The following is a 13,999-nucleotide window of genomic DNA, read 5'->3' on the forward strand; positions in this document are numbered from 1 at the left end:
ATGAGCCAGGCAAATGTTCTATTCTCATGGGAAACATAATTCCTTTATAGTGAAAAATGGATCATGTTTCATTAAATATCCTCTCTAATAAAATCTTGGGGCTAATTTAGAAAAAAACTGCATTCAAAAAACTGCAAACTGCCCCCCAAAGGGCCTTCCCAGTGCTCCTGTAATTGAGATGGGGGAGGAGGTGCAGTGCCTGGACAGCATCCTCATGATGGGGGGAGCAAGAGTACACCAGCAAGCCCTGCGCCCTCCCACTGATGTGTTCCTGAAGTCCCACCTTCCCTGAAGAAATGTCCTCTATGGGGAGAGATCCTCCCTATACTTCAAAAAGTGGGGCTGATTTAAAGAATGTGAGGGGCTGGAGCATGCTGGGGAGGGGCTTGCTGGCACACTCTGCTCCCTCTCCTTTGCTGGGAAAATGGAGCAGGGAAGAAATCTCAACACCTACTACTTTACTGCACAGGTGTTAAGCCTGCCTCTTGGTGATGGGCTTAGGGCGCAATCCAGAGGAGAGGATGGGCCAGCACAAGTCCCTTACGTTGGCCCACTGGTGTAGCAAAAGTGCTGTAAAGCATTTCCACACCAGTGGGAGTGGAGGGAGGCTGGTGCAAGCCTGCTTTGCTGGACTAAAAGGTGAGTCCAAGCCGGCCAAGCTAGGCCAGTGCAGGGGTCTGTGGGGCATGGGGGAGGGAGGTGTTTTGGGGTGAGGGCAGGCGGGTGGGCAGCAGGTGAAGGGGGAGAACCAAGATCCGGCACTTATGCCAGATCCTATCCCCGTTCCTGGGTAGCTCAGATCTGTGCCAGCTCTTTAGGTGGTGCATATCCGAGTAGACCCATTGGGGCTGCTGTGGCATTACCTGGGGTTGGCTTTCAGCGCCAACCCTGTGTTGGATATGGGGCAGGTCCGCCAGCCTGCCTGCTCCATGGCAGGTTAGGATTGAGCTACCCATGTAACATATACTAGAGAGACCAGGCTATACAACCTTATTTTTGTTCCATGGAGGTCTAACCCTCAGTTTTAGTCCTGTGTCTGGTTATGATGCATGTAAATGGCCACCTGACACAGAGGCTCTGAATTCTGTGTTGAGCTGCATCTCCCAACATTCCCGCTTCTATACAATGGTTAAAGGCATAGGCACTCTGTCCTCCGCCTTTGTATCTGATAACTCTATTTATCACCATGAGGACCAGAAATGTGAGTGGAAAAAACAGAATTCGAGGCTCTCCACAGTCTGTTTCAAGGAGACACTTGTGTGTGTATGAAATGTAAGAGTGGAAGGTTTAAGTTGTGGAGGGGAATGGAGTATCCGTTCTGCCAGGGCTACCAGATGCAGAGGGGGACGGAAAGAGTGCCTCTACCTTTAACAATTGTCTGGAAGAGGGATTTTGGTAGGTGCCACTTTTAAACCCTTCCATGTTGAGCTGCACCTGCACAAATTCCCACTTCTAGATAATGGTTAAAGGTAGAGGCACTCTGTCTGTCTGCCCCCCTTTGCATCTGGTCACCCTACTTATTGCCCTTTATAGTCTCTCATCTGAAGCTAGAGAAATCCCACTGGAATTCAAGAACTCTGAATCCTTCTGAGTAAGCGTCTCAGATCTGACAGTGTGGTGGCTGGGTTTTAGGATAGCTTGACACAGGTTTAGGGGCCAGTCCTATCCAACTTTCCAACGCTGGTGCAGCCACAATGCAATCCCAATGAAAGGGAACAAACATTCCCTTAACTGGAGGAGACCTCTGTGTCTGCCCCCCAACTGCAGGATGCAGCGCATGTCCTGTTGACACAGCAGCACCGATGCTGGAAACTTGGATAGGATTTGGCCCTTAGCCCTTCTGATGACCAACTCCCCCAAGTAGCCACCTCCATCCCAAGGGGCTTAGAGGAGTGGTAGGGTGACCAGGTGCAACGGGGGACAGAGTGCCTCTACCTTGAACCATTGCATAAAAGAGGAAATTTTGGCAGGTGCAGCTTTTTAAACCCTTCCCTGTTGAGCTGCACCTGCCAAAACTCCCTCTTCTAGGCAGTGGTTCAAAGCAGAGACACTCTGCCCCCCTTTGCACCTGGTCACCCTCCTTATATCCCTCCTGTCCTCTCCCCTTCTGTGTCAAGTTTTAGATTGCCATCTCCTCGGGGGCAGAGACCTGGCTTCATGGTTCTTACAGTGCAAGCACTCTGTCCTCCCCCTTTGTAGCAGGTCACCCTGTGCCAAGGGAGTGCAATGGGTGCCAGGAGAAAAGGAGGAGGTGGGAGCGCAGGCAAAGAGCACCGTGGGGTGGAGAGAGGAGCCAAGGAGGGACAATGGGAGAGTCACACTTCTCCCCCACCTAGCAAAATGTCTCCACCTGGGCACACAGAACAGGCGCGCGCCCCTGAGCCTGAGCTGCGCTTTCGGATTTTCCCGCCAAATCAACGCACAACGGCCGCAGCAGGATCCCTCCGCCTACTCATTTGTGCCCTAAAGCGACCGCGCTTTGTTCCCCTCCCCGCCCGTCGCGGAGGGATCTCTCTCCGCCCCTCCTGCTTGACTAGTAAAAGAAGTTCCGGCTCTCCTAACGTCTTCTCTCGCTGTCAGTTAAGTCAGTTCTTCACCTGGGACTGAGGGTGTCCCTCCTCAGCCTCCTCCTCATAGCAGTTTGAAGCATAAACAGAGCTCTGGCACGAAAGAAAACGGCTTCCCACTCAGGCTGGTGCACAAAAACACCCCTCACCCATTAATTAATTAACCATTAATTAATAGTTGAGCTGAGCAAACCACATCACACCTCAAATCTGAGGAAGGCAATTGAGTAACTGACATCAATAATCAATCAGACAATTAACCTTCAATTAATTAACCCATTATTTAATGGTTAAGCCCAAGCAAACTGCCTCAGGCTCCAAATCTAAGGGAGACAATCCTGTAACTGACATCAATTAATTAATCCATTAATTAATGATTAAGCCCAAGTAAACTGCCTCAGGCTCCAAATCTGAGGGAGGCAATGCTGTAACTATCAATCAATTAATCCATTAATTAACGATTAAGCCCAAGCAAACTGCCTCATGCATCAACTCTGAGGAAGGCAATCTTGTAACGGACATCAATAATCAATTAACCATCAATTAATTAAGCAATTAATTAACCCATTAATTAATGGTTAAACCCAAGCAAACTGCCTCACATGCCAAATCTGAGGAAAGCAATCGTGTATAACAGCTTTGGTGTCTTCTCATTAAATTTTTTAACTCCAACTTCCAGTTGAATAATTGGTACCAATTATTCAGATTTGAATCAACATTACTAATTTAATTTTACTATTATGATTAATACAACTATTTATCCAGAATTGATTGCCAAAAGTGCTATAGTGACCCTAGGTCATTATACACTGGGCTTAGCTTGTGGAAGAATGGTGCCGCATCAACACTGACAAACAATAAACAACTGGGGGAAAATATGAAAAAGTGGTGCTCCAATTAATATTCATGCCACTCCAGATCTGTTTGGAGTTTTTAAAATATTAGGTTTATATCCGTTATTGCAGCGGTGTCAAACTAAGACCCATGGGCCAAATGTGGCCCCAGAAGCAATTTATCTGCCCCCCATTAGGTTTTCCCAACTTGATAATTGGGCTCTTTCATATCTTGAAAAACATTCCAGATTTGTTCATTTTCTCTTTTGTCATTTGCAGCTAATGAATTTCTATGTGAGAACAAAGTGCTTATTTCTGACCATCATCTGCCTTATGATGTCTCTTTTTAATAGTGGCATTTCTGGCCCTCACCAGGCACCATGAATGCAAGGTGAACAGATGTCATATTTTTCCAGGACATGTCCTCTTTTTTAGTCTTGTGTCCTGGAAAAGAACTTAAAATGTCCTCCTGTTCCCTGTGAGCAGGCCACTGCAGGCAGCTCATAGCCTTCTTGTAATTAGTAAATTATATGCAATAAATTATATGTGATACAGTTTTAAATTTAATAATAAGTAATATAGTGTTTACATTAACCACACAAAATCAATATACAAGTGTTTTTAGCTTTTATTTCATCATGTCCTACATTTTGAGGTGCTTTGTCCTCTTCTGCAGTTATGACATCTGGTCACCCTGCAATGAAACCTTTGGCCCTTTGTATGAAATGAGTTTGAAATTCTTGAATTACAGTTTAACTTTTAGGCTTATCAGATGACTGATGCATGTTGGACATATGAGATGGTCATGCCTTTGGGTGTGTGTCCAGTTTATAAATGAGTTTAAGTTGTTATAATTCAACTAGGTGTTTTATTACTTTCACACAACCAGAGAAGTGATTATAAAAAGAACCCTTGCTTTGTGCATACTGGATTTGTTGTGTTATTTTGTTTGCTGTAGATAGAGAAGTGACTGAGTTGTCAGGAAAAGCATGCTTTTGTGGAGAAACTTATCTGTGTGCGATGATGGATGATATTTATCGCAAGTCTCTTGAAAATGTAGCAGTTGCAGAATTAACTGCAGTTTTGTCTCCAGAAAGTGAGTACAGTATTGACTATTCCTGAAATTGCTGGTCTTGTCCTAATATATATTTTGTGAGAAACATCTGTTCCTAGAGCCATATTTTTCCTCTTCAAAGTAGTGAAAGAGGACATCTACCTGGTGAAAGAGGGCTTCCTATGAGCTTGGACTACAGTTTGGGTTGCCGTTCTAAGCATACTCACTTGGAAATAAGGGAGCAATCCTGACCTGCGCTAGAGCAGGCAGACCAGCAGGCCTGCGCTACATCCAGAGAAAGTTTGGGCCAGAATTAGTGCAAGGTACAACCTAAGGCAAGGGGAAAACTTTCCCCTTACCTTGTGTCACATTGCACTGGCCCCAATGGATCTACTTGGATCTGAGCCACATCAGGAGGTGGCACAAACAAGTGTGCCAGCCTGGAATGGGATCAGGATCCAGCATAACCACTGGATCCTGGCTCCACCTCCCACTTGCCCGCCCTAGGAACACCCGCCACCTGCCCTCCCCCACCCTGAAACTCCTCCTCCCCACGCCCCCCAGACCCCCTGCCATGCCTGGGTCCGGTGTGAGACCCGTGTCTAGGTCCAGAAACTCCTTGCGCTGGCCTCCCTGACTCTAAAGTTGGCGCTGCGACACCCCCAGGTCAGCACAAGTGACTTGTGCTGGCCTAACCCAGGGGTTAGGATTGTGCTGCATCTCACATTGAAACCAACAGGTTCTAACTTGTGACTTGCAAAGGAAACTCCTTAGTCAACCTAAGATTTGCCCTGGCTACCAGATTTGCCACCATAAGATTTGCCACCATAAGATTTGCCCTGGCCACCAGAGTTAGAAGAAAACACCAGTAAAAAATGGGTAAAAACCCAAGCCATTGTCAAGCTAGGGATGTTTATCAAACCAGGACTTCTTTACACCTTTCAGTTTTATGAAAGATGGACAGCCCAATCCTAACTTGCCCTGGAACAGGCAGGCCAAGTGGTGCTGGTTGGAGAACAACTCAGAATAAGCGGATATATTTCCAGAGTTGTGCCCTAGCCACCCCATGGGGCTACTCAGATCTGTGCCAGCGAATTCACTGGTGCAAATCTGAGCAGCCTACATAAGGTTGCAGGCAGCAGTGGACCTGACATAGACCAAGATGGGGCAAAAGCCCCAGGCACTGGCCGCTAGGACCTCGCAGAAGCCTCGCTGAGGCTCCCGACGGGGCGGAAACCGTGCTTCTGGTTTCCCGGAAGCACAGTTTAAAGCAGCGGTGTCAAACTCGTTTTATACAGAGGGCCGAGGTTAGCATTCAGGGCACCTGCTGAGTGCCGGAAGTGATGTCATTAAGCAGAAAGTGACATCGTTAAGCAGCTGATGGCCAGAAATCAGCACTTTGTTCTCACAAAAAAACTCATTAACTGCAAATGACAGAAGAGAAAATATCAAATCTTAAACATATTTCAAGATATGGGAGTCCCCAATTTTCATGTAGGCTGCTTTTCAGCAGTAACACCTCAGCACTACTCAGCAGCTGAGAGCCTGAGGACCAGATAAAAAGTTTCTGGGGGCTGCATCCAGCCCCCGGGCCTTACGTTTGACACCCCTGGTTTAAAGCGTCGGGGAACCTCACAGAGGTTTTCCTGACACAATTGGAGATTGCACAAGGCTCTGTGAGCCTTAGGTGGGTGGGCGGCTTTTCAAACAAGGGGGTGCGGTGACAGCCCACGGGGGCGCCATCACGGACCTTTGCCCTGGGCATGGGGCTGGAGAGGTCCACTGCTGGTTGCAGGGCCTGGAAGTAGGGATTAGAATTTGACCTGCTCTGCTGTGGCCGATCCTGCCCCCCTCCTGGACCCAATCCCCTTCTCAGACTACTACTGCAAAACAGCATACAGTAGTTCTGTACCCTGTTCTGTCTCTTGTGTTGGTGTCCGTTGCTGGTGTGGCAGCAGTAATGCCTTGACTGCCTGATTTGCCTTGTAGCTCCATTACCAGAGGTTATAATGTTGTGTTTGTGCAACGCTTGTCTAGTCCCATGTTAAACTTTTATTGCTGAAGCAGTGGTTCACTGGATTGATCTATACATTTGCTTAATGTGGAAGGGTGTGAAGTTCTCCTGTTCAAACTACAGACAGTTCATCCAGGAGGCAACTGAAGCAGTCACCTCAGGCAGCGGATTGGTGGGAGGTGCTCTTCCTACTTGCCTCCACTGCTCTTCCTTCTACCACTCCCTGGATTGAAGAAGGAAGATGGGGACAGGAAGGAAGAGGAAGTGGGGAGGGGAGGAGGGTGCTGAGCTAGGATATTGGAGCATGAGAGGACAGAGGTTGGCACATCATGGAATAAAGGGGGGCAGCATTTGACATGCTACATCAGGAGTTCTTGGGCTGGCCTTGCACAGAGGTTACCTATCTTGATATCAGAATATTATATAATGACAGAACATGATTAGTATGGAATGAAGAAGTTAAATTTCAGCATTCTCAGCAGCTTGGTCTATTCAATACTAATTCTTATCAGGACCGGCCTTAGGGCAATTTGGCCAATTAGACTCCTGCCTGGAGGGGTCCCACACTGGGGCATCGAGTGGAGCACCTGCAGCCACAGCCAGCACCTTGCTCTGTAGCTGACACTCCGGCATGGAATCTTCTGGAAGTGGGGTAGAAGTCCTTAGTTTAGTTCAGTGCTTCCCAAACTTTTTAGCACTGGGACCCACTTTTTAAAATGACACTCTAGTCTATTGGGACTCACCTAGCTTTATGAGACAAAAATAGTTTCACTTTACCAGGCACTCAAGCCTCTGTTTTTATCCTTTTTAATATGGTGGGGGGCCCACCATTTGGAACATTTGTTGAGCGCCACATTCATTGGATCAGGACCATTCTGGTGCTGTTGCATTTCCCTCGGCCTGCCCTTCAAAATGGACAGAGGGCGCAATCCTAACCCCTTATGTCAGTGCTCTCCAGCACTGGCATAGTGGTGCCAGTGGGACATGTGCTGCATCCTGCAGTTGGGTGTCACTCACAGAGGCCTCCTCAAAGTAAGGGAATGTTTGTTCCCTTACCTCAGAGCTGCACTGCCCTTATGTCAGTGCTGGAAAGCACTGACATAAGGGGTTAGGATTGCGCCCTGAGGCACATTCACTCATTCACAAGTAAACATGCATGTGCTGCTCATGTTTCAGTTTACATAGACCTCAATATATTTTCCTTGCCAGCTAGCAAAGGAAACCAAAAATTGAGTTGTGACTCACTGATGGGAAACACTAGTCTAGTGAAAAAAGGAACACAAGAAACTTCAAAGAGACTGTTCTTAAAATTGCTAAACTGTTTGTATGAAGAAAAGTTGTTTGGGAATAAAATAAGATAAGATGCATGAGCTAAATGGATACATATGAAGGATATGGTATGAGGAAAAATAATGAATAGGTGAAGAATTATGAATTGAAATAAATGAATAGAATGGTATATTTGTAAGTTCTGTATAGAGTATATTTCCATTCTAGTGAGTGGACAGATCATTTTATGTTAACTTTGTTTTAGGCAAGTTAAGTCTATTCCAGTTTTTCTTTGATACAAACATGCATAGAAAATAGTCATTCTTCTTTTTTAAATAAAAGGGTATAATCTTTATCATTAGGTTAGCATTGATTTTCCTGCAGATAAATTTAGTAAGGAAAAGTCCTTACAGTCTTCCCTCTCAGCTAGATTTTCCCTTTCCCAGATAGGGATAGGCCAAGTTCAAATAGTTCCCCATCAAGGTTTTTTTCAAACAGATTTATTTTGGACATCCTCACCTCAATAATGGGATTGTAAATACATTTCATAACAGCCCCAGAAGGATGCCTTGGTATGCAGATAATCCGGCTTAGAAGAAAAAATCCCATTTATGTTAAATGTTGCTTCCTCATGTTTCTTAGCAATACCATGGGACAGCATTGGCGTCAGCAGCAAGACCATCATCATGAGTACAGCCCAGTGCTCTGAGGAACATGTTTTGAAATACACATTCAATGCCTGTGATCCAGAACAAACAGGTAGAAAGCTTTTTAAAGTCTGTTGGAAATATTCAGTCTTCAAGAGTAATGAGAGATCAGATTTTTGTTTTGTTTTCTTACGATGTGCAAGTGCCTTTCAGAATAACTTTACACCAGAAATCTTGGGTAACAGTCCAACTCCATGCTCATGTCAATACACACTAGCACACTAGGGAAAGTAGTAGCAATCTATGGTATCATTAATGGTAACAAGGCCTAAGAAAAACATGGACATTTTTATTTTTTTTTAATTAATTTTTATTGACTAGGATGTGCACAAATTATCCAATTATCTATAAACACTCCAAAGTTATGTAAATAGATTGTGCATATGGGTAAAGAGCAGAAAAGGTAGAAAAAAATAAGTGATAACAGAAATAAGAAGGGATATGGGGCGGGAAGGGGCAGTAATGGTACAAATCTAGCATTAAGACTTAAGAATAAGACATCTGCCTCATTTTTCTAGAAATTTCAGAACTTGTTTTCCACTCTCTTTGTTTTTAATCAACAGTTTTCATACTAAAATTCTATCTACTGCTTGTCATGTCACTATGGAAGACATTTGAAGGGAGCAGTGGTGTGTGGTCAGTGGACCTAGAATAGTATGCTCTATTAGCAAGTTATACAGCCTGTCCTTACTTGTGTACTTTACATATGAGATGTATGCCACCTGTCATTCATGCTCTAGCTAAGCTCCTCAGCCTAGAGCAGAGGTACAGCTATTTAAACCCTTCCATGTTGAGCTGTACTTGCCAACATTCCCTCTTCTCTACAAAAATTAAAGGTATAGGCACTCTGTCATCCTTTGCATCTGGTCACCCTGCTCCCAAAGGATTTGTCCATAGCTGCTTGAGAGACGCCTAGCAACTAAGGGCCCAATCCTATCCAACTTTCCAGCACCAGTGCAGCAGCAATGCAGTCCTGAGATAAGGGAACAAATGTTCCCATACCTTGAGAAGGCCCCTGTGACTGCCTCCCCACCACAGGATGCAGTGCACACCCTATTGGTACAGCTGCACCGGCACTGGAAAATTGGATAGGATTTGGCCCTAAAGGGTTGTAAAATATTTCTTTGCTTCTTTAACCATCTTTGCTTTTCTTACTATCTTTATTGTAACATAAAATAAACCATAAAATTAAACTAATACGTACTTCATTTCAGTGTGTATTCTTACTTCACAAGAATTCAGAAAGAACCTTTGCCCATGGCAAGACTGCTTTGGGATGTTCCAACTTAGATAATATAGGTGTGTGGAACAGACAGTTTGTATATTGAAGGGGTTTAACAATCAAAACCCAAGAAAGAGTAATTATCTCTTTTTTATAGATGAAAGGAATAAAGGCAAATACAAATTGTATTATGATAGATTGTATGGTTAGATGATGAGAGTGCTAAACCCAGGTTTCAACTCCATGTAAACTTTATGTTCAAGTTTTCTGCCTACCTGTGTTATTTACTCCACTTGTGTTCTGTTATAGGTGAAGTGTCTGTTTTCAGAATCATGGAATACTTACAGGAGATGACAGGGCAAAGCTGTGAAGACTGGAGATTTCAGTCTCTCTATAAAAGATTGGACCCAGAAGAAAGAGGGATCACTGTTGATTTTCCTACCTTCAATGCAGTTATGAAGGACTGGATCACAGACTGTCGACAGGATGGGTTTGTAATTATAGTAACTGGATGTTACTTTACAAACTTGTCTTGGCTTTGGAATGGAGTATTTGTTATGCAGGGTTACTGCTGGAGATGGTAGAGTACATTGCACTGAAGAAGATTAATGTCTTTGGAACTGCTTGAATGTGACAATCTTATGCTTGTGCATATATTTCTAATAAGGTTAGATCTTTTTGTCAAGCTCCTCTGCAGGGATACAACTTACATAGCTGCCTCCTAGCCAGGAAATGGAAATACACAAACTTTGTATCAAGTGCATCTGTCTCTTGCCCCATTTCTCTCTCTAGTCATTGCATGCGTGTAGTTGAGTGTTATAGTCCTGTACTTCTTAAAATATCCCCAGCCCCCATCCTGGCTTCCTGTGCTGCTGTGCTCTTTCTGTGCCCATGTTTCATTTTTTAAAATAGCAGCCTTAATTTTCTCAATTGTTAGTGGAAATGGCAGAAATTGTTGCTGAGTGGCATCTAAAACAGGAAGAACAAGACAGAAAAAAAACAATTTCCAAATCTATATTCATAGGGTCCTCCATTTCACTATATAATTAAGGGTGCAATCCTAACCCACTTTCCAACACTGACATAAGGGCAATGCAGCTCTGATGTAAGAGAACAAACATTCCCTTACTTTGAGGGGGCCTCTGTGAGTTCTAACGAACTGCAGGATGCACCACCCGTCCCATTGACACAGCTATGCCAGTGTTGGAAAGTTGGTTAGGATTTGGGTTTAGAGTAAAAGAGTTATGTGCATTTATATCTCTGGAGAAGATATGCATTATATTTTCTTCCTCTTTAATAAGAAAAAAAATCTTTTGTTTCTTCTCTTACTCTACTGATTAGTCAGGCATCTCTGTGGTGGTGGATAAATATTTCTGTCATTACAGAGTAGGGAAAGCAACTGTAAGAGAGTGGGACAAATAAAGAAAAGTCATCCAGTGTTGATTTACTTTATCAGGCCTATAAGGCAGGAGCGGTGACGGTTAATCTGATGTTTTATCTTGGAGATTAGATGGAACCCAAGAACTAGGCAAGTTTATAGGCCACAATTGCTTGTTGCCATCTGGTAGGTGTCTGTGAAAAGGAACAAATAGAGAAAGAGAAGACATTGTCCTTAACTTTCTAAATACAGAGTACTTAATGACCCAGCAGCTTTTGGTACTGTGTACTTACTGACTTTGCTGGAGTCATGGCTCTTTTGATTTCTTCGCAGCAATGAGGAAACTTGGGCAAGCATATCTATTTTAAAATGCAGTCTGTTTTTCAGAAAAATGCTTCTCTGCATGCACAAAATGGATAAGTTGAGAGCAATCTTTTACCCCAATATGTTGGTGGAATGTGTTGTGCTGAATAGTTCATGAAAAGGGAAAATTGTATTTTGGTTTGGATTCTGTATATCCAAATAAGGTGTTCTGCCATCTGTGCAAAGTATCTAGAAAGTCTTTCTTTTTTGGAGGTCGTGGAATACTGCTAGGTTAGAAAGGGATGTGGCAAATTAAAGTTCATAAGTACAGTACTAGTATTCTTATTACTAAGAATACTAACAATAACAATTGTTAATTGTTAACAATTATATAATGAAAATAATAACAATTAACAATAATAACAATTTAGAAATAGAAAACCTCAAGAAGGGGATAGAAAGACACATGTCTGTAGGAAATATATGTTTGCTATTCAGATATATGGTCAGTTCTTGTTATCTGCTTGGGTTAGGTTCCAGGAAAACCCAGTGGATAGCAGATTCGCAGATAATGAACTATTAATCCTACAGATCAGTGGGTACCTGGGGGGTACCATCAGAAGAATTCAGCAAAGATCTTCAGGACACCAGTAGAGCGCAGCAGAAAGTGCCAAAATATCTCTGAATGCTGCAAGGACTTCTCAGAGGCTGCAGGGACCTTTAGAATGGCACCCGCAACCAGCACAGACTCCTTTAATATGACCAGCGGAAGCTTCCACTGGCCATTTTAAAGGGGTCCATGCTGGTTGCGGGTTCCATGTCAAAGCCTGCAGCCTCCGGAAGGTCTCTGCATAGTGGATAATAAGAATAGAGGTGCAAATAATTATAATGAGAGAAAGTAGCAATTCTACACTGCACAGATAAGCAAATTTGCAGATAGCGAATTCACATATAACGAGAACTGACTGTAATAGTGTGCAAAAGACTGTTTAACAAATTAACCCATTTCTGCCCAGCCCACAGGTGTACACATTTGATCCCAGTTGCGTATATGCAACATTGGGCAGAAATGGTCTTTCTAGCAATGAAGAAAGTCTGAAGATATGCAGAATGCAGAAATTCGCAGTGTCTTGACTTCTCTTAACTCTGATCACCAAATCGAATAAGGGTTATGTCCCCACATGCAGTTATAGGAACAGTTTCAGGAACTGCTTAGGAACAGAAAGGCTGGCACATGTAAGAGATAATTTTGCAGTTTTTCCTCTGGGCCCCAGAAATCTGAATAGCCAGAGGGGAAAAAAGTCTTACTGGTGAGTTATTTTTCTCCCTACCTCTTCCATGAACAGCCTTGGTGAAAGCTGCCGGGGAAGGACAAAATGGAATTAAGATATGTCTCAAATTCTCACTTTTCCAAATATATATATTTTTGTTCACTCCTCTGTTCTAGAAGATCAATGGGCAGTTATATCCAGAGAATGTGGATCCTGATTACTAAGCGCAGTTGAGATCAACAAGACATGTTGGTCATGACTAACTTGATATTGATTTCAGTGATACTTACAGCCCAATTCTAAGGTCCAGGGCCATCGCGAGTAATAGCGGCGTCCAAATAGCCACCACTGTATGCTGCAGAGCCTGGACCAGCCGCCTGTGCCTCCTTGGGGTAAGGGAACAAATGTTCCCTTAACCTGTGTTGAGTTCTGCTGGGGGCAATGGGATGTGTGCCCGCTAAATAGCAGGCACAGAACTGAGGAGGCACATGGTGGGTGGAATGGCTTGGGAAGGGGCATAGGATTCAGCAGCAGCCCAGGCTTGATCTTCCCCTCTTTCTGGCCTTCTTCCACCCAGTTCCATTCTCTCTCCACCCTCCCCCCCCAAAAGCCTCACCAATGGCTGGCAGGAACACCTACTGCTGGCCACTCCAGCATAATGTTCATAATTTTTGCAGAATGGCATTCAAGGTAGCCCATATCATTGTTGCCATAATGTGTGTGGGGGGGGGGGGGGGAGGAGATTTGCAATGATTAGTGATGGCTAGGGCATAATAATAATATTATCATGGAACAGAGTGGTAGCGATGCATCTCAGGCTTACCAGATTTTTTTTGCCTTTTTTTGTAACAAAAGAGAAGATGCAGCAGACCTGATGAATAGCATCCAAGACCTACAGCATGGCAATAAGCAGCTGGAAGTGCAGAACATCAAACTGCAAAGGACTATTGAGGCTGCGGAAGAGCTTAACTCAAAACTCTCTGAGGAGATATTTGAACTGAAGGGGAGGCTGAGAGGGTAAGTGTTGAGAGAGGGACCATTGATTAACACCTACTTATGTTTGAGTTTGGACTGTGATTCTCTCATTTTAATTTTAAGCCCCCTTCCCCCATTTGATCTCCCAGTCTTTTATGTCCTTTTCTTATCATCTCCTTTGACTTTTTCTTGCATAGCTTGATAGTAGTGATGGCAGGCGGGTGCATTCCAGATCATTGTAACTGAACATCTTCCATGCTTTATTACAGCGGCCAGCAAGCCCTGGAACAAGCACGGGTTATGGCAAATGAATTGGAGGAGCTGAAGGTTTTTTCAAAAAGTTTGGAAGAGGAGAATAGTAAACTTCACACAGAAGCCCGACAGCTGGTAGGTACTTCTGAAAGTT

The 13,999-nt window shown here is 44.0% G+C and overlaps 1 protein-coding gene across 1 annotated transcript in view; it reads left to right on the plus strand.

The window, feature by feature from the left end:
* The first annotated feature begins 4,420 nt into the window (after positions 1-4,420).
* Positions 4,421-13,999, plus strand: part of KASH5 (KASH domain containing 5) — a 28,777-nt gene continuing 19,198 nt past the window's right edge. Inside the window, exons 1-5 of the mRNA XM_066630338.1 lie at positions 4,421-4,496; positions 8,380-8,496; positions 9,976-10,156; positions 13,474-13,635; positions 13,851-13,980. Coding sequence (XP_066486435.1) covers positions 4,421-4,496; positions 8,380-8,496; positions 9,976-10,156; positions 13,474-13,635; positions 13,851-13,980 — 666 coding nt within the window. The remainder of the gene's footprint in view (positions 4,497-8,379; positions 8,497-9,975; positions 10,157-13,473; positions 13,636-13,850; positions 13,981-13,999) is intronic.

The sequence above is a fragment of the Tiliqua scincoides genome, chromosome 5, assembly GCF_035046505.1.
Source record: "Tiliqua scincoides isolate rTilSci1 chromosome 5, rTilSci1.hap2, whole genome shotgun sequence".
NCBI lineage: Eukaryota > Metazoa > Chordata > Lepidosauria > Squamata > Scincidae > Tiliqua > Tiliqua scincoides.